Below are 25,739 nucleotides of genomic sequence, written 5' to 3'. Positions count from 1 at the left end.
GCCAGTAATCAGTTCCCTAAGTGTTCTCCACAGCCTGGAACACCCAAAAAGATTCACAGAATTGAGTAGAGAAGAGAAGGGGAGGGAGGAGATAGAGGGGACCTGGGGGAGAAAAAGGAGAGTCAAAAGGGGGAGAGAGCAATCAAGCCAGTAATCACACTCCTAAATAAAAATGGCTACTGAAGATTGGATTCTTAAGGTACAAAATTGATAAAAAAAAAAAAAAAAAAAAGCAGAGATTAAAAATCTAGAGTAGAGGTTAGACTCTCAAAAATACAATATTAAAAAAATCACAAAAATTATTAAAAAAAATATATATATATGAAATTTGCTTTAAAAATAGGGTCTTTTTTTGCAAAGTAATAGTAGGTTACAAAAATGAAAATTAAAGGAGTAATAAAGAACTTAAAAATAAAAAAAATTTAAATTAAAAAATGATAATAGTAAAATACATCTAGGAATTTCTCTGGAGCTGTTGAGGGCAGTGTGGAGTCAGTTCAGTTTCAGATAGTTCCTTGTTCCAGCTTACACTTCTTCTCAAGGTCATAGGCCCCTTCCAATGTAGTCAGTGCTAACTACAGGGTTTTAATCTGTTGCACCTGTCACTTCCAAAGTGGTTCCCTCTTCTTTGTTTATTTTGGCTTCCTCTGTTTGCAAGTCTCTTCAGTATCTAACTTATGCCCTGACACAAGGGGGTGAAGGTGGTCACTTATTTAGGCTCACTTGTTCAGTTGTGCTGTGGGGAGGGAGGAACACTGCAAACAAATATCACTGGCGTGTGTGGGGAGTGCTCGCATTGTCTGGACCACACTGGGTTTGCCCCCACTCATGGCGTGTGTGCTTTCCCAGTTTATACTGCTCAGACTCCAGATTGCTCTGCAGGGGAACTGTCCTAAGTGGGCCCTGGGTTTCGTGCACTGCCCAGGTCTAAGCCACTCAGGTTCAGGTTCTCAGGTACTCCACAAAGGCACAGACTTGGTTGGGCCTGCGTTTTGTGCCTTTCCCAGGTCCAAGTAGTGCAGAAGACCAGGTGTTTGTTTAGCACACTCTTCACAGGTGGGTGGTGCGTCTTATTGCTTCCCTGGTCCCAGCTCCTTGGTTTCCTGGGTGCACAGCAGGAGCACCATCTCAGGTGTGCTGTGTGTCTCCTCTAGGGAGCTGATCTCTGACTGCGACCCTCCTGGCCCATGTCAACCGTCCAGGATCCCAGGAAGACTTGGTTAGCAACTGGGAACCTGCTCCCAGTTTGGTGGAGGGATCTGAGATTGCCCCTCTTTCCGGCTCTGGCTGTCACCTGCCTGCCTCTCTGTGTCCGGCAGGGGAGGGCCCGGCCTGCAGCTGGCTAGCTGTCCTCTGGTATTCACTTGGTCCTTTGTTCTGTGAGCGGGCCAGGTTGTGCCTTACAGCTTTTCTCGGAAAAGTTCTCTCTCTCTCTCTTTTTTTTTCCCCCTCCCTGGCTGTCTCACAGTTTGGGTTGCTATCTCAGGTTAGCTCCCTCTGATTGTCCTCAGGGCATTCAGCCCTGGTCCTTACCCTAAGCATGCAGCCCATGTCTCCCTCTTCAGCCTCTGCTCGCTGCTACTTCTCCACTGGGAGTTGCGGTTAGGTGCATAATCTGTGGTTTGGTTTTTGTTTTTTCTCCCAGTTATGTTGCCCTCTGAGATTCCTAAACTCCCCACAGACCTGCCAGTTTCCTGGTATTTGGAAACTTATTCTCCTTCATGACACCCTCCCTGGGATGGGTCTCTGTCCCTAACTCTTTTGTCTCTCTTTTTACCTTTTATATTTTGTCCTATCTCTTTCAAAGAGAATGGGCTGCCTTTCTGGGTGCCTGGTGGCCTCCACCAGCATTCAAATTTGTTTTGTGGAATTTTCTATTTGTTTTTCTGTTCCTGATTTTCTTCACTCTGTATAACAGGCTCTAGGTTCATTCACCTCACTAGAACTGATTCACATTAGTTCTTTTTTATGGCTGAGTAATATTCCATTGTACATATGTACCACATCTTCTTTACCCATTCATCTTTCAGTGGACGTCAGGGTTGCTTCCATGTCCTGGCTATTGTAAATAGTGCTGCAGTGAACACTGGGAGATATATATATATTTGGATTGTGATTTTCTTAGGCTCTATGCCCAGTAGTGGAGTTGCTGGGTCATATGCTAGATTTTTCCCCTAGCTTTTTAAGGAATCTCCATACTGTTCTCCACAATGGTTGTATTAGTTTACATTCCCACCAAAGGTTTCCCTTTTCTCTGCAACCTCTCCATCATTTATTGTTTGTAGATTATTTGATGATGGCAATTATGACTGATATGAGGTGACACCTTATTGTAGTTTTGATTTTCATTTCTCTAATAATTAGTGATGTGACCCACTCCAGTGTTCTTGCCTGGAGAATCCCAGGGAGGGGGGAGCCTGGTGGGCTGCTGTCTATAGGGTTGCACAGACTTAAGCGACTTAGCAGCAGCAGTAGCAGTGATGTTGAGCCTCTTTTTGATGTGTTTATTGGCCATCTGTATATCTTCTTTGGAGAAATGTCTGTTTAGGTTTTCTGCCCATTTTTTGATTGGGCTTTTTTTCCTTGATAATGAGATATATGAGCCACTAATATATTCTGGAGATTAATCCTTTGTCAGTTGTTTCATTTGCAATTGTTTTCTTCCATTGTGTTGTCTTTTAATCTTGTCTATTATTTCCTTTGCTATGCAAAAGCTTTTAAGTTTAATTAGGTCCCATTAGTTTGCTTTTGTTTTTATTTCTATTATTCTAAGAGGTATCACCCTGAAGGATATCAATGTAACCCATAAGGACCTTGTCCAAACAGTAATGATGGCAGCTTTAAACTAGGAAAACATAAAAAAGAAAAGTGTATGTTGGTTGGGATGAGGCTGTATGCGGAGTGAGACATACGTAAAAGAGATATCATGCATAAAATATTTCCCTTGATTATCTTTTTAAAGTAGAAAAAAAACTTCAAAATCAGAAAAATATGCAAGTAACCATGAAGCCTAACCCAGTTGGCCAGCACTTTCTTACACATCTCCAAAAAAGAAATCCCAGAGTCCCACTCAAAAAAACATTCTACCTACTTTTAGTTCCTAACTGGAAATGTCAAGCATCTGCATTAAAAGAGCAAGCATTTCATCGAGCTCAGGAAAGCAGCATCTTGTGAGATGTATTATTTTGTTCAGTGTTTCCCACTAACATTATGTTAAGCTTATGTGCACTAATGCTTAGCCATTGTGAATTCATAACATTCACAAAATCTGGGTAGTGCATTCCTGTCTGCAAACTACTGGGTTTTGTTTTGGTTTTTTTTGGCATTTGTGTTACCACATTTTGCAACCATGCTGTCTTAAGACATATGTTATTTGTATAACATATGAACAGTTACTGTGGGTGGGAACTTTATTCTGGGCTTTCAGATCTAGAAAAAAAGTTATCATTGTTGTCTCTGGTCTCAGATATATTTTCTACAACTTAGGTAAATAAATGTGAACACATATCTTAGAAACTTTTGACATTTTGCTTTGTCAATAGCAATTATACAAAGTATGTTTACATAATCAGTACTTAGGAAGCTTTGTATTTGCTGCTTTAGGGTGGAGACCAGTCTTTGTTTCCCCATAATTTAGCACACATGTAAGCACAGCTAACTACATAATAAATGTTGGGAAGCAACAAATGAGGACATGAGAGCACACTTAGAAATAGCATGAAATAGTGTAGAGATCATTCTTCCGTAGAACCATAGATCATTAGGGGAGCCTTTGAGATCCATGAATTGGAAGAATCCAAGCTACTGATTTTACTTAGTGCAGACAGCTCAGTATCTTATAAAATAAATAAATAAATAAATAACATAGGTAGGGTTACAACTAAGGTCTCTGAACTCCTAGCCTAGTAATCTCTCCTAATTATAAAGAAACATGCAAAATGGACCCCTAGAGGGGGAAATGGAAAGTTGTTGACTTTTATTTCTAGTGCTTTCCTCCTCTCACTGTCTTTTAGACAATCTATGCTGCCCAGACCTTGGCTTCCTGGGCCTTCTCTTCAGGATGACTCCCTAAGACTTCCCTCTGTGGCCAACCCACCAAGCTCGAGGTTCACCCACTCTCCATCATCTCTATCTCCAGCCACAACATACTCACGACACTGACTTTTCAATACTAAACAGAACATGATTTGATAAGATAATTTGGATAAAAGTGGAATCAATAGTTACTTTAATACAGTGATCAGTTTCTTAATCCAAAGGAATAACCTCATAACGGATCGTTTTCAGAGTACGTGGAGGTACAAAAAGGGTGAATATGCCTCACTTAATGTGACAGATGGAGAAGGCAGTGGGAACCACTCCAGTACTCTTGCCTGGAAAATCCCATGGATGGAGGAGCCTGGTAGGCTACTGTCCATGGGGTCTCGAAGAGTCAGACACAACTGAATGCCTTCACTTTCACTTTCCACTTTCGTGCATTGGAGAAGGAAATGGTAACCCACTCCAGTATTCTTGCTTGGAGAGTCCCAGGGACAGAAGAGCCTTGTGGGCTGCTGTCTATGGGGTCGCACAGAGTTGGACATGACTGAAGCAACTTAGCAGCAGCAGCAGCAGCAGCAATGTGACAGAGATATTCTATGTAACCTAAGAAAAAAGGCTATCTATCTATATGTATTTTTTTGGAGTCCTGAGCTACTTGAGAAAGATCTGGCTTCTAATCCTGTCACTAGTAAGAGTTTTCTAAAACCTGAGTACCATTTTCCATATATGTGAAAAGGATTAATACCTGTCAATGCTCTCCAGTTAAAGATCACTAAGAACACTCCTGTAGTTTTAAAAGTTCAGTTTATTACCCATGGCTTCGATGGAGAATGCACACCAAGGTGAACCACAGGGCATCTCAGTAAGAGAGTATTAAAAAGAGAGAATTTCTCTGGATCAGGTGTTGCCTTATAGTGAGGACAATCCTGTTATCGTGTACATAAAAGAAAAAAAATCTGATCTATAAGAAAGCAGAGATTAATAGCTGAATTTAGTAAAGAAGCAGTAGTCACTCATATGTGGAGGAGGATGTTTGGTATTTTGTGGTCACATGGTGACCTGGTTTTCAACTGTGCTTAGAAAAACATACAGAGTGGTCTTATTTGTTTTAAGAGAGATCATGTGCAAGGTTGGTGACCTGTGAGAGTCCTTACACCCAGCTGGAGAGCAAGACGGCCTAGTGGCAAGCACTGGGACAGCTTCCAGCCACAGTGTGAACCAGTCGTGTTAGCCAAATTTCTAGATGTCAGAGGCTATTTAAAAATAGAAAAACATAAAGTTTTTTTAAAAATTTTGTTTAATTTTTTGTTGCTATTCATTTTCTTTCTTTCTCTTTTTGAAAAGGATTTGAAGTAATCTATGTAGCTAAGTGGTGAGACCAAAAAGTTCTGTCTTCTTCCTCTCTCTTCCTTGCTCCCTTCTTTTTCTCTTACACAGTAAAAATGTTTTTTAAGTTCCCCTGCCACCCCCCCCTTTTTTTTTTTTTACAATTTATTTGTTCCCATAATCCCTATAAATAGTTTTAGACTCTGAAGTGATTGGGAAATCTTGAGAAAGCAGGTTTCTAAGTAATGTTCATGAGATGCAGTTTTGATACACAATTGTGAGAGTGCATTCCTGATTTTGTGGAGGATTTCAAGACACGACTGTTTCTGAACTTCTTCTAAAAAATTGCATTTACTAAAAATGGGATGGTGGAATCTGGTGGGCTTCATCTGGTGGAGAGGGCAGGAATGGTTGCTTCTGTTTGTTTGGAGCTGTAGGTTTAATGACAGTGAAGTCACTTTATAGAAGGTGGCAGTTCCTGGAAAGGGGGCTCCCAGCCCACATTCCCCACCTCCAGGGCTGGGAGATGATGCTAGGCTGGATCTGTGCTCCTCCAGTTACCCTCCTGTTAAACATCAGTCCTTTGTTGTGTGGGAGAAATCATGCGGAGTGTGTGGCTTTGATCTTACAAGGAAAAAGAGGTGGCTGACTTAAAGACGGGGGAGTCGCAGGGCTGTTCCTTGAAAGATTGAAGGCATGGTAAAAGAGGAGGGTTAAGATTATCTTGGTTGTTAAAGCAGCTAAAGGAAAAGGGCAGGAAATGCCAACTACATGCCCACCTATGTGATTTCATGGGAGAGGAAAGCAGGGACATCAAAAGCAGGTCCACCTACGTGATTTTACTGGTTTACCAGTAAAAGCAGTAAAGTTTATCAGATTAGACACTCTTAGGGAGACGCATGGCTCAGTATCAGATCCTGAGTGCAGGGTTAGTAACCACTTGCACCCTCTGGGTTCATCAACTTCAAATGCAGGTAAAGGGTTAATGGATGTTAATAATAAATTACTATTAACATTCTTGTTATTATTATTTTCTACAGTCTCTCTGAACTCTGTTATGTTTGGACTCCAATCTAGTGAACAGTTATAGAGAATTTAGCCTTGGCAGATGCTAAGCATGACAGTGTCCAGGGCAAAGTTTTCAAGGAGTTGCTTCATGGGGCAAGTGAAGAACAAAACCCTAAAATTTCTTGTTAATGTGAAATTCTGTAATAAATGCTATACCCTCACCTTTGTCCTGAAATCCCTATGCTTATTCAATTATTAGTATTAAAACTATAAAAGTATCTCATTTAATCCTTACAATGACCCTGTAAAGGAAAACAGTAATATAATTTCCTTCTTTTTCTCAGATGACAAAACTAAAGCTTACAGAAAGAATTAACTAGCCCAAGTTCAGATCATAAGTGGCAAATCAGAATTTTAACAGAAGGCTGTCTCCTCCTGTAACCACAGCACCATGAATGCTATGCTCTTTGGTCTTATTTACAAGTAGTTTTCTTGATTTACTTTTTTCACTTATATTTGAACTTATGCCCTTGCTTTATGTTATTAAGTGCATGAAGTACATATGCCAACCAAATTCCACTTTTATAATGGTGGGCACACATTTGTCTTCTGAAAATCCCAAATCTGAAGCTAAGAACCCAGTGTATTTTGTCTCTTCATAAGATATGACAAAGAATGTCTGACATTTTATATAGCAATTCATTCTTGTTTCTTCCAGTATTTTTGGCCTTATGGTCACAGTGTGCAAAAAGTTTATAGCACATTAAATTAAACCCAGGGCCAAATTGAATAGTCAAATATAGTAATCATTTTCTTTTAGATTCCCCCAATAAACATTTTATCTTTATTGAGTGTATCTTATTTTCCAAGCAGTGTACTAGATACTTGGAATACAAATTTAACTGAAGTTGGCCTTAAAGACTAGGATGTAGAAGACATGTGTGTGTGTGTGTGTGTGTGTAAAACCAATACTGACGGAAGTAGTTGCATCAGTGTCGGTTGATAAATACAGAAGAATTCTGTGAGGCAGTTGCTTCAAATCAGCCATGTTAGGAATATTTACAGCACAGAAATCTGCAAATGCTATAAATCAAGTTTGGCCTTTGTTGTTTTGTTTTTTTTCCCATGGAGGAGGGAAGAAAATGTGACCACTGAATTTAGAAAGCCAGGACTTCTTTTAAATAAAAGATAATGTCATATGCTGAGAGTGGAGAGTAATGGAGAGTGAAAATGTTTTAGAACAGCTGTTGAAAAAATAGGAAAGAGAAGAGACTGGGGCCAAGGTGGGATGATGCATTGGTCACATACATATAGGTAATTATTTGTAAGGAAAACTGAAATTATAAATCACCATGTTAAAATGATGAAACTGTTACTTTCATATGAAATTTAGATGCTTTGGGTAATGAATAAAAATGAAAGAAAAATGAAGGTTTCTAGCTAATTGGCTTTGTTCCATTAAATTAGGTGTAAGGGCATCATGTGAGATAAGCCTGCCTCTGTTTAAGGTTGAATTCCCTTGCAGTCTTGTGCATAATTGCATTTTCTGATCTGTCAATTAAGTGTTTTTAAAAGTAACAAAGATGAGTTCCATTTGGATAATGTATTACACTTTACAAAGTGCTTTCATTGTGTAATCTCTTTTGATCTTTATTGTTGATCTCTGGTTGACTTATTACTGTATTTCAGTGAAGCTGCTAGATCTTCTACCACATACTTTGAAGGAAGACTCATATAAATACAAATCTGTTTATCTCTGATGACTTTGAGATAAACAGAATAAGCCCAAAGGAAAAGAATAAACCAATAAACCAAAGAGCTGGAAATTTATTTAAGAAATAGTTTCATTAGAAAAATAAGATGAGATATGTGGGTTCAATAAATGATGGGGCAATGAAGTGTCATTGTAGATGAGTTACAAAAATTATGAATTGGTCTGTATCCCTGAACTAAATCAAAGTTGAATCATTTTTCAGATCAAAAGCATAAAAGCTATGTGTCTTTTCTAGAAATAATAGATAAAAGGCTCAAACATAAGTCTCTACTAACTTGCTCTCCCAGATTGGTGATTTTGCAATTTATGGGTCTGTCTGTTGTCTGTACATATTACAGTAGATATTCTACTCCAGCATCAAGAGCATTGGTGAATTATTTCAAAGTTAATTGTCAAGCTTTCCTAATTGATTCTTCAAGAGAATTTAAGTAGTGGTTGTTAAGTACAGAGGTTTGATTTCTTAGGAAGAAAATTCTTTTGACATTTTAGCCTTGAATTTGGTAGTTATTATTGGAATGAACATTTATTATGTGGATGGCGGTCAATTGGCTCTGCCTGAATTAGAAAAATAACCCAAAAGTTAATGCATTTAACTTTTGAGGACTTTAACATACTTTTCTAGAGCTTTGAGGGCATTAATAGACATAACAAGCATAGTTGTTTAGAAATAAAATATTGGGGGAAGCCAGTATTTTAATGATGCTTCTAACCCTTTGGACATTCTTCGAATCACCTTTAAAACCAAGCTTTGAGGCACTTTGAACCTTGCAGGTGACTTTTTCAAGTCACTGTTGTTTTTTTTCTATTTAGTGACTATTCCAATACTTGAAGTAAAATATCTCTTTTGGGGAGTTGCAACTATGTAGTCTAGCCTATGCTAATTATACTCTGTGAGAATTATGCTCTGTGGAACCAAGCCATTATTAACAAATCACAAGAATGCTTAAAGATACATAATTCACAAATGTGTAGTTATTCTAGGGCATGTTTTAACAGATCACTATGGCATTAAGAATGTCCCTTCAAATTATATCTTAAATGGAATATGTTAATTTTTAGTATTCTTTTTTAAACATGTGGTTTAAATTCTCAAAGGTTAAAAAAATATATAGAGGGAAACTGCTTTTTCTCCCAATAGAATATGCATCCCTTTTACCATACTTTTTAGTTACATCTTGATTACTACAAATGCATTTTTACCACTTTAGAAAACAAATGTTATATTTTCAAATAATGAGGATGTTCAATAAAATACTGATGTTAAATTTTATATGAATTTATTATAAGCAAAGTTCATAGTTGACCTTCCCTTTTAGTTTTAGTTTCTGTGTTTAAATCGGGTGCATAACATTTACAGAAGTAGATACAAAGAACATTAATGAGACTATCCTTTGTGGTTGGAATTGTGTAGATAAATCATCACATTCAATCTCTAAACAATTTTATGAGCTATTAGTATGCCTATTTCATAAATACAGTATTTCAAAAAAATATAAGTTTGGCAGTATTTATAGTCATAGAGATAAAAATTGGAATGATTATTTTGGGGGGCTCCCAAATCACTGCAGATGGTGATTCCAGCCATGAAATTAAAAGACACTTAGTCTTTGGAAGGAAAGTTATGACCAACCTAGATAGCATATTCAAAAGCATATTCAAGAGACATTACTTTGCCAACAAAGGTCAGCCTAGTCAAGGCTATGGTTTTTCCAGTGGTCATGTATGGATGTGAGAGTTGGACTGTGAAGAAAGCTGAGCACTGAAGAATTGATGCTTTTGAACTGTGGTGTTGGAGAAGACTCTTGAGAGTCCCTTGGACTGCAAGGAGATCCAACCAGTCCATTCTGAAGGAGATCAGCCCTGGGATGTCTTTGGAAGGAATGATGCTAAAGCTGAAACTCCAGTACTTTGGCCACCTGATGCGAAGAGTTGACCCATTGGAAAAGACTCTGATGCTGGGAGGGATCGGAGAAGGCAATGGCATCCCACTCCAGTGCTCTTGCCTGGAAAATCTCATGGATGGAGGAGCCTGGTAGGCTGCAGTCCATGGGGTCGCTAAGAGTCGGACACGACTGAGCGACTTCACTTTCACTTTTCACTTTCATGCATTGGAGAAGGAAATGGCAACCCACTCCAGTACTCTTGCCTGGAGAATCCCAGGGACGGGGGAGCCTGGTGGGCTGCCGTCTCTGGGGTCGCACAGAGCTGGACACAACTGAAGCTACTTAGCAGCAGCAGCAGCTGGGAGGGATTAGGAGCAGGAGGAGAAGGGGACTACAGAGGATGAGATGGCTGGATGGCATCACCGACTCGATGGACATGAGTTTGGGTAAACTCTGGGAGTTGGTGAAGGGAAGGACAGGGAAGCCTGGCGTGCTGCAATTCATGGGGTCACAAAGAATCAGACACGACTGAGTGACTGAACTGAATTACCTATAGCCACAATATTCTTTTCATTATATCTCAGTTGCTTCTGTACCAAAAAGTGTTTGGTTTCAGCAGCGACAGTCCCTCTGGACCCTGATACATGGTCTTTTACTTTCCTACTTCACACTCAGTAAGGAACCTTGAGAGTCAGAATCAAGGTCCACTGTTTGCTCGTGGAATACAGAGCAACCCAGAGGCCACACAGAGCATTGAGACTATCAGGCTGGTGGTTGGAGAAGCTGAGGAACTCAAGGATTGCCTTTTGGAAATTCTTCACTGTCAGGATTTGTTAACAAGAGTTTATGACACAAAGATAGTTTATAGCCCAGAAGATTGAGACCAATCATAACAAATAATGTCCTAGAAGTAAAAAAATTATTTTTTGAGTAGAAAGAGAAAATTCAGCCTGTTTAAAACTGTGGCCATATTGTAGAATGAGAGTTCACGTCTGTGGCCCATGATGTGGGGATGGTGCAGCCCAGTGGTTTCTAAATCCTTTTTAAATAGAATCACTTTCATTCCAAGTAAAATCTCACCCTATATTTCAATCTAATGGATAGTGGTAGTTTTCATTTTGCAAGGAAAAATGTAAGCTTTTAATTACGATAAATTTCATGAATTAAAAATAATCAGGCACTTTAGGTGAGTGCAAGTATTTGAAATGTTGATTTTTGAGTGACATGTGCCATATGTATCTGTTTCTCAATTTCGTCTTGGTTACCAAGTGAGTAAATATGTGTGGTATACCTGTGGCGGATTCATTTCAATATTTGGCAAAACTAATACAATTTTGTAAAGTTTAAAAACAAAATAAAATTTAAAAAAATACGTGTGGTATGTAACACATTTGATTGTGTGTGTTCCTTTGGTTTGGAAAGTTGTTTTTAAAAATTCAAATATTTGCACAGCTGTGATTCAGTTCAGTAATACAACTAAAAAACCCTGGGATCATGGATGTCCATTACCTACAGTAGCATAAGGGCTAGTCATTCTGATTCTCAGCATGGTGCTTATTCTCCTGATATTTTCTGAAAAAGCTACCCTGACTCCTGAGAATTAAAGCATTCATTCATTCTCATGTTCTTCCTTTTTTTCTGACCCTCCTTCTCTTGGTCTATGAAAAAGAGCTTCATGTATATTTACGTCATCATCAATTTTTCTATTATAGGAGCAGCAGAAAAGAGTTCTAAGCATGGTGCAGAAGATAAGACTCAAACCATTATTACAGCCATGAAAGAAAGAATGAAGATCAGGGAGACAAACAGGCCAGAGGTGTTTGAAGTAATTCAGGAAATGTTTCAGATTTCTAAAGAAGATTTTGTGCAGTACACAAAGGCAGCCAAACAGAGTGTACTGGATGGGACATCTAAGTGGTCAGCAAAAATAACCATTACAGGTAAAAATGAGTCTTTTGAAAAAAATTTCATTCCACTTTGAGATTTTTATATATGTTAGAAATCACTGCTAGTAATTGTTATAGGCAAAATAAGTAGATTTTTTTCAGTCTTGTCAACTTTGAAGTCTAATTGAAACTTCAAATTTCTAAAAGGTATGGCAGATAATTAAAGTCATTTCAGTCCATGTCTCATTCTAATCAAAAGCTCTTTGAGAGGAAGAAAGTTCTGTTTTATATTTGTCAATACCTTGCAGTTTACAAGAGATTAGTTTTGTTGCTGCCTGACACTTATAAATGACAAGTAGCCAATAATCTCTTTAGTCAGTTTTTCTTAATGAGAAAACAAATATCATTTTACTTACTCCTGGATCCATACCCCTTATCCATTTGATCCTTGACTCAATGCAATTTGAGTAAAGTGATGTCTAGTAATTTGAACTTCTGAAGTTGTTCATAATAGTAACAGCAGCTGCATAGGTTATCATGTTAATATTTACCAAGCCTCTTAACTCACTCATATTGTATTCAAAAGGTAAAATAAAGAAGCTTTTCTTTAATACTGACAGTAAACTTATATATGGAGAAGGCAATGGCACCCCACTCCAGTGCTCTTGCCTGGAGAATCCCATGGATGGAGGAGCCTGGTAGGCTGCAGTCTATGGGGTCGCTAAGAGTCGGACACGACTGAACGACTTCACTTTCACTTTTCACTTTCATGCGTTGGAGAAGGAAATGGCAACCCACTCCATGGTCTTGCCTGGAGAATCCCAGGGACGGGGAGCCTGGTGGGCTGCCGTCTATGGGGTCGCACAGAGTTGGACACGACTGAAGCGACTGAGCAGCAGCAACAGCAGCAAACTCATATACACAAACACATTTTAAATTACAGACTTTGAACTACATTGGATAATTCAAAATATTTACTGAATTAATCAGCTTAATGTTTGTGCATTATCATTTGTCTATACATGCATGCAGTGACATATGAGTAGATAGCTAATAAATATATGTAGATGTATGTCTATAGCTACTGTTCATTACAGGCAAAAGGAAATATCAGTCAAAGAAAGATTTTAATGTTGTGTGATTCATTCTTTCATGAAACATTTTGTTAAATCCTGTTTTTCACGAGACTGAAAGCAATGGGGATGTGCCTGCAAACCCAAAGGACAAAGTAATAGAAAACGTTTCCTTCATTGTCAGTTTTTTGTTTCTGAAAAAATACTTATACTAAAAGTTTGAATTTGGTTTGTTTCAGTGGTTTCTGCACAAGGCTTGCAGGCAAAAGACAAAACAGGGTCTAGTGACCCGTATGTTACAGTTCAGGTCGGAAAGAACAAAAGAAGGACTAAAACCATTTTTGGAAACTTGAATCCAGTATGGGATGAAAAGTTTTATTTGTAAGTATATAATGGAAAACTATTAAAATATTGAAATATTTGGTAAATTTACAAGCATGCAAAATACACAAGCAATAATTATCTCATGTTTTAATTGTATCTATGCAGGAATTATAAAAAGATGTTGTGAACTGATATTGTGAACTTATTTAACAGTCTTATTTATTATTTGTTCCTCATCTTGAGAACAAGTGAATAAAAATAATATTACAAACAAAAAAGGTGGCACAGCTGGGGTTAGTTTGCAGGAGAAAAAAAAATGATTACAACATGATCTGTAACTTGAGTTGACCCAGTATAGTGAGGAATTTACAGGCTTGATTCAACAATATCTTGACATCTGAAGATTTATGACTGAAAACAGTAGAAAGACTTTGAGCATCCCATGGCCTATCACACCCATACCAGGCTGTACTGATGAAATGGTTGATGATAACTTTTAGAACCTCTCATTTTCTGTGGGTCATTTATTTTTAAACCTTTTATATCCTGTACCAAACAGCAAGGAATCATTTTTCTGTCAAGGGTTCTTTTCTTTCTGTCACTCCTTCTTGGAGAGAGATAAGATGACTTCCAGTTACCATTTGTTGGAAATGAAAATCCCAATCTATGAGTTTAAAAGTAAACAATGCTTTTCTCTTTCTTTCTTTCTTTCTTTCTTTGTTAATGGTTTAAACATGGATCTCCTTTACATGCTAAGTAAACAAACACAACACATACAGATTGTTTGGGAACGTGGGAAATAGTTTGTATGAAATAAGAGTTTTTCATGTGTATATTGGCTTAGGAAGTGTTAAGAAAAGGATGTGGAGAATGAGTTGGGACCCAATAACAGAGGGTACCAGAGAGAGTGTTAAGAGCTTTCTGTGATTTCTCCCTTCAAACTACTGGGAGAAACAATTTTACTATCTCTTCATTTGTTAACAGAAGATAAGAAACTGATGGATAATCAAAAATTCTTATTCCTAAGGCAGTCAAGTAAGTGAATAAAGCAGGGTAAGGACCATAAAGGAGAGGGAAAGGCACTGTTGCAAACTTGAGAGCAAGTGACTCATGGGCAAGAAACATCTCCATTGCCATGCAGTCTTGTAGCTGCAATGCAGCTAGAGCTTCATTTTGTAGGAGAAACTGAACATTTGAAAGTTCAAAACCAGCAAAGTGAATCAGTTATACATATACATATACCAACACTTCTTTTCCCATATAGGTCGTTGTAGAGCATTAAGTAGAGTTTCCTATGTTATACAGTATATCATACAGCTTTACTTTGTAATAAATAAAGTCGTAATATCAGGTAGTCCTAGTTGTCCAACTTTTTCTTTTTTCAAAGTTATTTTATATATTTTAGAACCTTTTAATTATTTCCATGTGTATGTTTTAATCGTCATTTTTTCGTACAAAGGAAAGCCTGGGATGGTTTTGATTGCTTTATTCCCTTGGCTAAGAGTTCCAGTATAATGCCAAGTAAAAATGATAAAAGCAGACATCCTGGCTTTGTTCCTGATATTAGAGGGAAGCAGTTCCTTTCTTGATTAACTCTGATATTACCTGTGGACTTGTAGATGCCACTTTTCCACTTAAGACAGCAATCTTCTATTTCCAGTAGGCTAAGAGTTTTGATCAGAAATCAATACTGCATTTTGTCTAAGCTTTTACTGCATACTGAGATGATTGATTCTAAATGTCATTTTGAAAAATATACTTGGACAATATTGTTCCATTGTCTTTGTGTTTTCGTTGCTTTCTTATTTTTCATGAAAAATCTGTTGTCTTCTTTGTTCCTCTGTACATGTTATCCCCTACCCCCATGATTGCTTTTACAGTTTTGTTTTCTTTACTCACCCATACAATTTGATTATGGTATGCCATGGTTTAAATTTTCTTTGTGTTTCTGGTGCTTAGGGTTTATTGAGCTACTTGAGCCTATGAGTCTGAAGTTTTCTTTAAATTTGGAAAAAGTTTGGCCATAATTTCTTCAAATATCCTTTCTGCTTCTGTCTTCTGGAGGTTTCACTTACACATATATAAAGCCTCTTGAAGTTGTCCCACAGACCATGGATGCTCTGCCCACCCCTCCCCCCCACACCCTTTCCTTTCTCTGTGTTTCACTTTGAATTATTTCTGGTGCTGTGACTTCTTCTTCTGTAATGTCTGCTGCTGCTAAGTCACTTCAGTTGTGTCCGACTTTGTGTGACCCCCATAGACGGCAGCTCACCAGGCTCACCTGTCCCTGGGATTCTCCAGGCAAGAACACTGGAGTGTGTTGCCTTTTCCTTCTCCAATGCATGAAAGTGAAAAGTGAAAGGGAAGTCGCTCAGTAGTGTCCGACTCTTAGCAACCCCATGGACTGCAGCCTACCAGGCTCCTCCATCCATGGGATTTTCCAGGCAAGAATACTGGAATGGGGTGCCGTTGCCTTTTCCATCTGTAATGTCAAATCTACTCTTAATCCAAGCCACTGTATTTTTCATCTTAGATGTTTTAGTTGCCATATAAAGAAGTTCAGATTGAGTCTTTGCATCTTCAGCAACTCTACTTAACTGTTTTAAAAATTAAGATGTACTTGGAGGAGGTAAAGTTCATAGGAAAATTGAAGAGCCCATGTAGGGATTTCCCAATATACCTTCTATTCCTACACATGCATACCCTACCTCTATTATTACCATCTCCAAAGAGAGTGTGGATGTATTGTTACAATTGATAAACCTACATTCAGTCAGTTAGTTCAGTCAGTTCAGTCACTCAGTCATGTCCAACTCTTTGTGACCCCATGAATCGCAGCACGCCAGGCCTCCCTGTCCATCACCAACTCCCAGAGTTCACTCAAACTCACGTCCATTGAGTCGGTGATGCCATCCAGCCATCTCATCCTCTGTAGTCCCCTTCTCCTCCTACCCCAGTCCCTCCCAGCATCAGAGTCTTTTCCAATGAGTCAACTCTTCGCATGAGGTGGCCAAAGTACTGGAGTTTCAGCTTTAGCATCATTCCTTCCAAAGAACACCCAGGGCTGATCTCCTTCAGAATGGATTGGATGGATCCTCTTGCAGTCCAAGGGACTCTCAAGAGTCTTCTCCAACACCACAGTTCAAAAGCATCAATTCTTCGGGGCTCAGCTTTCTTCACAGTCCAACTCTCACATCCATACATAACCACTGGAAAAACCATAGCCTTGACTAGACAGACCTTTGTTGGCAAAGTAATGTCTCTGCTTTTGAAAATGCTGTCTAGGTTGGTCATAACTTTCCTCCCAAGGAGTAAAAGTCTTTTAATTTCATGGCTGCAGTCACCATCTGCAGTGATTTTGGAACCCAAAAAATAAAGTCTGACACTGTTTCCCCAACTATTTCCCATGAAGTGATGGAACCAGATGCCATGATCTTTGTTTTCTGAAAGTTGAGCTTTAAGCCAACTTTTTCACTCTCCTCTTTCATTCTCATCAAGAGGCTTTTTAGTTCCTCTTTACTTTCTGCCATAAGGGTGGTATCATCTGCATATCTGAGGTTATTGATATTTCTCCCGGCAATCTTGATTCCAGCTTGTGTTTCTTCCAGTCCAGCGTTTCTCATGATGTACTCTGCATAGAAGTTAAATAAGCAGGGTGACAATATACAGCCTTGACATACTTCTTTTCCTATTTGGAACCAGTCTGTTGTTCCATGTCCAGTTCTAACTGTTGCTTCCTGACCTGCATATAGGTTTCTCAACTGGCACAAGATAATCCCTCAAAATTCATAGGAGACATGAAATTTCTCATAGTGTTTATATTCTATATATTTGGATAAATGTATAACAACAGTATTCATCATTATGGTATCATACACACTATTTTCACCACCTTAAAAATCCTCTGCTCATCACCTGTTCATTACTCCTCACTCCGCCAATTCTTGACAATGACTAATCTTTTACTGTCTCCAAAATTTTGCCTATTCTAGGAGGCCCTATTATTTTGAGTTATACAATATGTATTCTTTCCAATCTGGAAAGAATTTTTTCCATTTATTTATATACATTTAAGATTCTGTGTTTTTTTTTCATGGTTTGATAGCTCATTTCTTTTTTAGCACTGAGTAATATTTGTCTTTCTGTACTAGAATAATAGTATCTTGAATTTATCCATTCACCTACTGAAGAATGTCTTGGTTACTTCCAAGTTTTAACCATTGTGAATAAAGCTGCTATAAATAATGTAGGTTTTTATGTGGCCATAAGTTTTTTGCTCCTTAGGGTAAATGCCAAGGGGTATGATTGCTTGATTATATGATAAGAGTATGTTTAGTTCAGTAAGAAACTGACAAACTGTCCTCTAAAGTGGCTATACTATACCATTTTGCATTCTCACCAGCAATCAGTAATAGTTCTTGCTCCATATCCTCTCTAGCTTTTGACATTGCCTGCATTTTGAATTTTGGTCGTTGTGATGGGTGTGTAGTGATACTTTGTTGTTGTTTTATTAATACTGTGATTTTCATTTAAGACATACTTTATGGGAGATATTTTCATTTGCTTCTTTGCCATCCTTTTTATTTTCTTTGATGAGGTGTCAAGGTTTTTGGCCCAATTTTAAATCAAGTTATTATTATTGAATTTTATTATTTCTTTGAATATTTTGGAAAATAGACTTTCATCACATGTGTGTCTTAAAAATACTTTGTCCCTATCTGCGGCTTGTCTTCCCATTCCTCCGATACTGTCCTGTACTTAACTTTCTGATTCATGCGATTACTATAACAGAGTTTTTATGCCCTTAACTCCCTTATCATCTGTGTCCATCCTTGGTTAGTTTAGATTGATTTTTTTTTTCCCCTTATTTTGTGTCATGTTTTCATGCCACTTCATGTGCCTGATGGTTTAGATTGGATAACAGACTTTGTGAATATTACCTTATTGGTTGCTGAATACTTTTCAGTTCAGTTCAGTCGCTCAGTCGTGTCCGACTCTTGGCAACCCCATGAATCACAGCACGCCAGGCCTCCCTGTCCATCACCAACTCCCGGAGTTCACTGAGACTCAGGTCCATTGAGTCGGTGATGCCATCCAGCCATCTCATCCTCTGTAGTCCCCTTCTCCTCCTGCCCCCAACCCCTTTAGCATCAGAGTCTTTTCCAGTGAGTCAACTCTTCACATGAGGTGGCCAAAGTACTGGAGTTTCAGCTTTAGCACCATTCCTTCCAAAGAAATCCCAGGACTGATCTCTTTTAGGATGGACTGGTTGGATCTCCTTGCAGTCCAAGGGACTCTCAAGAGTCTTCTCCAACACCACAGTTCAAAAGCATCAATTCTTCAGTGCTCAGCCTTCTTCACAGTCCAACTCTCACATCCATGCATGACCACAGGAAAAACCATAGCCTTGACTAGACGGACCTTTGTTGGCAAAGTAATGTCTCTGCTTTTGAATATGCTATCTAGGTTGGTCATAACTTTCCTTCCAAGGAGTAAGAGTCTTTTAATTTCATGGCTGCAGTCACCATCTGCAGTGATTTTGGAGCCCCCCAAAATATAAAGTCTGACACTGTTTCCACTGTTTTCCCATCTATTCCCCATGAAGTGATGGGACCGGATGCCATGATCTTCGTTTTCTGAATGTTGAGCTTTACCCCAACTTTTTTACTCTCCACTTTCACTTTCTTCAAGAGGCTTTTTAGTTCCTCTTCACTTTCTGCCGTAAGGGTGGTATCATCTGCATATCTGAAGTTATTGATATTTCTCCCGGCAGTCTTGATTCCAGCTTGTGTTTCTTCCAGTCCAGCATTTCTCATGATGTACTCTGCATAGAAGTTAAATAAGCAGGGTGACAATATACAGCCTTGACATACTCCTTTTCCTATTTGGAACCAGTCTGTTGTTCCATGGTCAGTTGTAACTTTTGCTTCCTGACCTGCATACAGATTTCTCAAGAGGCAGGTCAGGTGGTCTGGTATTCCCATCTCTTTCAGAATTTTCCACAGTTTATTGTGATCCACACATCAAAGGCTTTGGCATAGTCAATAAAGCAGAAATAGATAACATCCTCTAAATATTCCTGAGCTCTGTTCTGAGGTGTAGTTAAATTACATGGAAACCCTTTAGTTCTTGCTTTTAAAATTTATTAAGTGGAAATGAAACGGCACTCAACTTCAGGCTAATTACTCCTCAGTGCTGAAGCAAGACTTTTCCATATCCTCTGCCAACTGACTCATGAATGATAAACTTTTCTTATCTGTGCAGTAGACATAAGCACTACTTCTGGCCTTGGTGAGTGCTGGGCATTGTGACATCTAATCATTTTGAGGATGGCTTCTAACCTGGCCTTGGTTAGTTTTATCACATGCATGCACTTGTTACTCAACTGGTTGCTCAAGATGAGCCTGTAGCAGTTTGGAAGTTGGTGTTTTTGTTTTTGTTTTTTTTTCAGTTCAGTTCTCTTCTTTTTGATAGTATGCCTTGTGACTTCTAACTGCTTTGGTTTCCTCAGATTTTCAGCTCTGTCTTTCTAACTCAGAGAGTTCAGTGGACGCTACCTGGCTTTCCTCTCTTTGCACAGTGGCCTGGAAATTCCATCAGGGAAGTTAGCTGAAGTAATGGTGAGGTTCACCTTGATAATTTTTTTCTTTTTTTGGTCTTCTTGAAATCACTGTTGACAAATCATTCAGTATGAAAAACAATATTTCAAATATTTTGCTCACTTTTTCACTTTTCATGTGAGGGTGTATCTCTAGTCCCTCTTACTACTTCTTGACTAGAATAGAAAGTCTGGAACTTTGAATTTAATTGGTTAGCACAACAAAATAAGATAGTATGAGAGCCAACACAGAACATGTGAAACAGGGTACCTCTGGATATATGTGATCCATAGGTTGCCAGTTGCGGTCTATGAAACAAAGCAGCAGTCCCCAACCTTTTAAATAAAGCATCCTTAATGCTGTAGTATTATGTCAGCAGCATTAGACAGACATTACTACAGAAATGCTGAAATAGTCTAGTTTTCTAATCCTGCAAAGGGCCCCCTTTGACAAATCATCTGAGTAATGGTACATACATGCAATGAGAAAACTGCCCCAAATCAAGACAAGTTCCACCCAAAAGAACTAGATATGACAGCGTCCAGTGCTCATTATGTCAGGAATAGTGTTTGTCCCCACTGGACAGGTCAGAAAACATCATGGTTCATGGGCTGAGTATATTGAAATAGGTAGTTAAAATATGAGGTTTTGATATGCTGATTGGCAGTTTTTCGTGTAATTTACTGTATGCTTGGTTTTCCTTTCGATAAGAGACACCACATACTGGCAACAACAATATAAGTATTTTTTAAACAGCCGTCCTTTCAAGGAAGAGGAAATTTAAATTTAATGTACCCTGCTATACATATATATATATATATATATATATATATATATATATATATATTGCTTATTTTCACCTCTCCATCAATATTTATGAGCTGTCAGTGAAACTATGCTCACAAATATTTTGTTTCTTTCCTTCTAGAATGTAAAATATGAATGTCTAAATTTTCAACAGTAATTAATTTTGTTGCCAGCTACCTGAACGCAAAGATTCCATTTTTATTATTGATGTTCTGTATCATTGGTTCTAGAAATACTATTTTGAATCTACCTGTGCATGTTTTCATTTGACCATGAAAATGGTATGAAAATTACAAACTTATCTTTCTTTATAAGGGGCTTTCTTTGGCAGGAGGAAATGAGTTCATGGAGAATTTATGTGCAGATTTTGAAAAATGCATATATGTCATAGATGAACTCATCCATGCCTCCCACTAACCTGACAGTTCTGCCCTGTGAACTGGAGTGTAAAAACATGTCCTGAGGTTCTGAAAATAGGATGGCTTATTAATGGTGTGACTTTAGCTTGCATTTGAGGCCATTTGTTTAAATTCTGAACTTTCGCTTTTCTAATATGAAAAACTGGGATAATACACACTTCATAGGATTGATATATTTCTTGAGATAATGTATATAGAGCTTTTGTTACCTGTTAAGCATATTCAAAATGGCAGTTGTATTATTACAGTGATTAACATTAGTGACATCATATCCTTTGTGCCCAGGAGGAAACATAGCAGTAATACTTTAATATTGAAAAAGTTCCATTCTGAATAATGAGGCCAAGATTAGTCTGATGAACAAGGTGCTGTAGGAAGGAAGTACTGCTGAAATAAGACTTTGAGAATTGAAATTGAGTGAAATATTGAGAGGTGGTTTTATCCAACTCCTTCATTTTATTGATGAAAAAATCAAAGCTTAGACAGGTTATAGTACAGTCAAGTCTACGAAGGAGTCCCCTATTGTGAAATCAAAAATAAGATACAAGTAGAAATACAGAGGTCTGTTTTTACCCACATTTAAATTCTTCCTTCGGAAAAAATGCAGTTGACCTGAACCAACAAGGCAGTCACAAGCTGGTAAGACAAAAATGCAAATGAAGTAATTTTTCAATTTTTTTTGCTTGAAAGCTTAATTGTTCTCCCACTAATGGCACTTTGATGCCCTCAAGAGATTAATGCTAAGTGATTTCAATTTTAATTCTACCTCTCTTACCGTGGGTTAAAAAGAGAAGTTGAAAAATTTTAATCTTCAAAAGCTATGAATGTGTGATTCTAGAATGGGGCACTCTGGAGAGTGTTTACAGGGAAAAGAGCCATGACCAATTAAGCCCTTGCAGAAATGTGGGTTAGTAGGGGTTGTAAATGTGGAATTTTTAAAATATCACATGAGAGTTAATCAAGCTAATATATATAAAAACACTTTGAAAATGATAATGTTATGTAAATCTAAGGTGCTCATTATCTTTGCTCTTGGATCCTAGTAATTTATGTATTTGATCATTACATAATTAATTATGACATTTTATTTTATTTTCCTGTGCTACAGTTAATGAAATGTTTATGCTTATCATAAACCATTCCCTCAAGAGGGAAAGGAGTCAGTCTCTCCAGTGTATTCTAGAGAGAAAATGGCAGTATTGTCTGCCCCTTTGAATAAGAAATTTTGTGGTTAGGAGACTTAGGTTATATGTTATATGTTGATACTCTGATTTCTAGAGAACCCTATAGTTGATCCATGGTGCCTCATTTTTGCTAACATAGGAAATGAAAATGAAATGTCACACTGACTACCTCTCGGAGGGGCAGTAGCAGGCATGTATTGGCTATCTTGTTTTGACTGGTATTAACCACTAGAGTAAAGAGTTAATTTAAAGAGAGTCTAGTCAATGCAATGCCTATGGTAGGAGTATGGACATTCCCTCATTTATTCATGGTAATGTTGAATAGACATGGCAGTGGTGTTTAAACATTCTACTCATGTATTGTCTGAACAACCAGCTCCACTTGCTTAGTGGGGTATCAGCTAAATTCTACTTCCGTTTCCTTATATTCAAAGCACTGTACTGGGTCCATGGGAAGTACTGACTTGAATAATTTCATATTATATTAAAAAAAAACTCTCTGAACTTAAAGTTTATAAACCTAAGTTCCAGAGCCCTTCTGGATTCAGCATGCTTCTTAACCACCAGGAAATGCCTCAACCTCTTTGAATCTCAGGTTCACAGTGGGTTGTTGTTGTTCAGTCGCTCAGTCATGTCTGACTCTTTATGACCCCATGGACTGTAGCACACCAGGCTTCCTTGTCCTTCACTATCTCCCAGAGTTTTTCAAACTCATGTCCACTGAATCTGTGATGCCATCCAATCATCTCATTCTCTGTTGTCCCCTTCTCCTTTCAGTCTTTCCCAGCATCAGAGTCTTTTCCAATGAGTCTGTTCTTTGCATCAGGTGGCCAAAGTATTGGTGCTCCAGCTTCAATATCAGTGCTTCCAATGAATACTCAGAGTTGATTTTCTTTAGGATGGACTGGTTGGATCGCCTTGCTGTCCAGTGGACTCTCCAGAGTCTTCTCCAGCACCACAGTTCAAAAGCATCAATTCTTTGGCACTCAGCTTTCTTTATGGTCCAACTCTCACATTCATACATGAGTAGTTGGAAAAGCCATAGCTTTGATTATACAGACCTTTGTTGGCAAAGTGATGTCTCTGCTTTTCAATATACTAGGTTTGTGTATTGTGTCTAGGTTTGTTCACAGTGGGCATTGAGCACAGAATGCTCAAAGTATTCCCCACCTTGACTCAGTAAAGTTATTGTTATGAAGTAGTATTATACAGAAGCTCCTTTAACCCAGAAGTATCAGAAACTCATAATGCTGTTATTTATAGAGGTGTGATTGCCTTGGCCCTCAAAATATATGCCACCTATGTTCAATTCACAGCAACCCAGGTGGAGTGGCACACTGAGTGTCTCAGGCCCAGGACTCTCCACCATGCCGTGTGCTGCTCAGCCCAGGGCTGAGTATGAATTAAGCATAAACTAATCTCCATAGGAGATAGCATTTAAATACCACAATTAAATAAAAATGTCTTTAGAGCATGGCAGGTTCATATTTTAAAATGACAGCCTGAAGGTAATCAAGGATTTGATGTATTGCCTGGATTACTAGCGCAGGCCTCTTCAGGACTACGTGGGAAGGGAGCATTTCCACAGTCTTCTGAGCTGGCTTGCAACAATGGTATCAGCATCAGGAAGTCATTTGTCAAGAAGATAGTCCCACATTTGTCCAAAGGAAGAAGGCACTTAGTCACAATTTACGGGTTACAGATTTGTTTGCTAATCATTTGTCTATATTGTGGCACCATGGGGATGTATAACCAATAGAAAAGAAAGAAAGAAAGTGAAGTTGCTCAGTCATGTTTGACTTTTGCAACTCCATGGACTGTAGCCTATCAGGCTCCTCTGTCCATGGAATTTTCCAGGCAAGAATAGTGGAGTGGGTTGCCATTTCCTTCTCCAGGAGATCTTCCCAACCCAGGGATTGAACCTGGGTCTCCTGCATTGTAGGCAGACGCTTTACTGTCTGAGCCACCAGGGAAATCCATGTAACCAATATTGCCTTTAATTTGGTAAATGTGGTTTAGCCAATACCCATCTATACACAGCAGAGCCAATAGAATAGCACCTACTTCATGAATGACTTGTATGAGAACTTAAAGGTTTGATCATAAGGAGAGGAGCAGGTATAGAAAGAAGATTGGATGAAATTCAATGAGGTTAGTATTAAGCTTAGAGCCACCAAAAAGATTTATAGTCAACAAACTGTAAAATTTCAGAACAGGACAGATGTTTGGAGATACTGCTGTGATGTTCTATAGGCTAAGATATAGGGGGCCATGTATTTATGGAGGAGCCTGGTAAGCTGCAGTCCATGGGGTCGCTAACAGTTGGACACGACTGAGCAACTTCACTTTTACTTTTCACTTTCATGCCTTGGAAAAGGAAATGGCAACCCACTCCAGTGTTCTTGCCTGGAGAATCCCAGGGACGGGGGAGCTTGGTGGGCTGCCGTCTATGGGGTCACATAGAGTCGGACCCGACTGAAGTGATTTAGCAGCAGTAGCAGTAGCAGTATTTAGTTTTATAGTGAGGATCAAATAGAGTTCAGACAAAATGCCCCAAATATTTAGGGAGTAGGGGATTGCAAACAGCAAGCTCAGGACAATGGGGGCTATTCTGTAGAGATCCCTCTTGGTGAGAAGAAAGGGTCTACATTTAAACTGACCCACAGAAAAGAGATCAGGAGGAAACAAATGTTATTATGGACACAGAGTGTCCTTGCAGGAATACAAGAAAAGCCAACAGCAGAACTCCAACAGCAGAAATTATTGTGACCTTTTAGTTTCTTTCTATTTTTTCCTCTGACATTTGTCCATCTTTGCCTGTTTTTCTCCATCTCTGCCCTTTGTTATATTTTTCCCCCTCTCTCTCCATTTCTGCCCTTATTTCCCTTTCATTCTCTCTGTCTTGCTTTGCCCAATCTATCACTGTTCTGCCTACTGTCCCTTTGCCCTCTCCCCCTTCTTTTCTCACTTCTCTGTACTCTGGTCTCATTGCTGATCACTACTCAGTCAATCAGTTCAGTCTTGTCCAACTCTTTGTGACCCCATGGACTACAGCACACCAGGTTTCCCTGTCCATCACCAACTCCCGAAGCTTGCTCAAACTCATGTCCATGGAATCGGTGATGCCATCCAACCATCACATACTTTGACATCCCCTTCTCCTCCTGCCTTCAATCTTTCCCAATATCAGGGTCTTTTCGAATGAGTCAGTTTATTGCATCAGGTGGCCAGAGTATCCGAGCTTCAGCTTCAACATCAGTCCTTCCAATGAACGTTCAGGACTGATTTCCTTTAGGATTGACTGATTTCATCTCCTTGCAGCCAAGGGGCTCTCAAAATTCTTCTCCAACATTAATTCTTCTCCAAGTCATCAATTCTTCAGCGCTCAGCTTTCTTTATCGTCCAACTCTCACAT

At 38.6% G+C, this 25,739-nt stretch overlaps 1 protein-coding gene across 1 annotated transcript in view; it reads left to right on the top strand.

The window, feature by feature from the left end:
- Positions 1-25,739, top strand: part of UNC13C (unc-13 homolog C) — a 657,134-nt gene that overhangs the window by 277,995 nt on the left and 353,400 nt on the right. Inside the window, exons 8-9 of the mRNA XM_061431239.1 lie at positions 11,745-11,972; positions 13,231-13,372. Of these exons, the coding sequence (XP_061287223.1) occupies positions 11,745-11,972; positions 13,231-13,372 (370 nt within the window). The remainder of the gene's footprint in view (positions 1-11,744; positions 11,973-13,230; positions 13,373-25,739) is intronic.

The sequence above is a fragment of the Bos javanicus genome, chromosome 10 (assembly GCF_032452875.1).
Source record: "Bos javanicus breed banteng chromosome 10, ARS-OSU_banteng_1.0, whole genome shotgun sequence".
Classification (NCBI taxonomy): Eukaryota; Metazoa; Chordata; class Mammalia; order Artiodactyla; family Bovidae; genus Bos; species Bos javanicus.
This window is presented reverse-complemented; position numbering and strand designations above follow the sequence as displayed.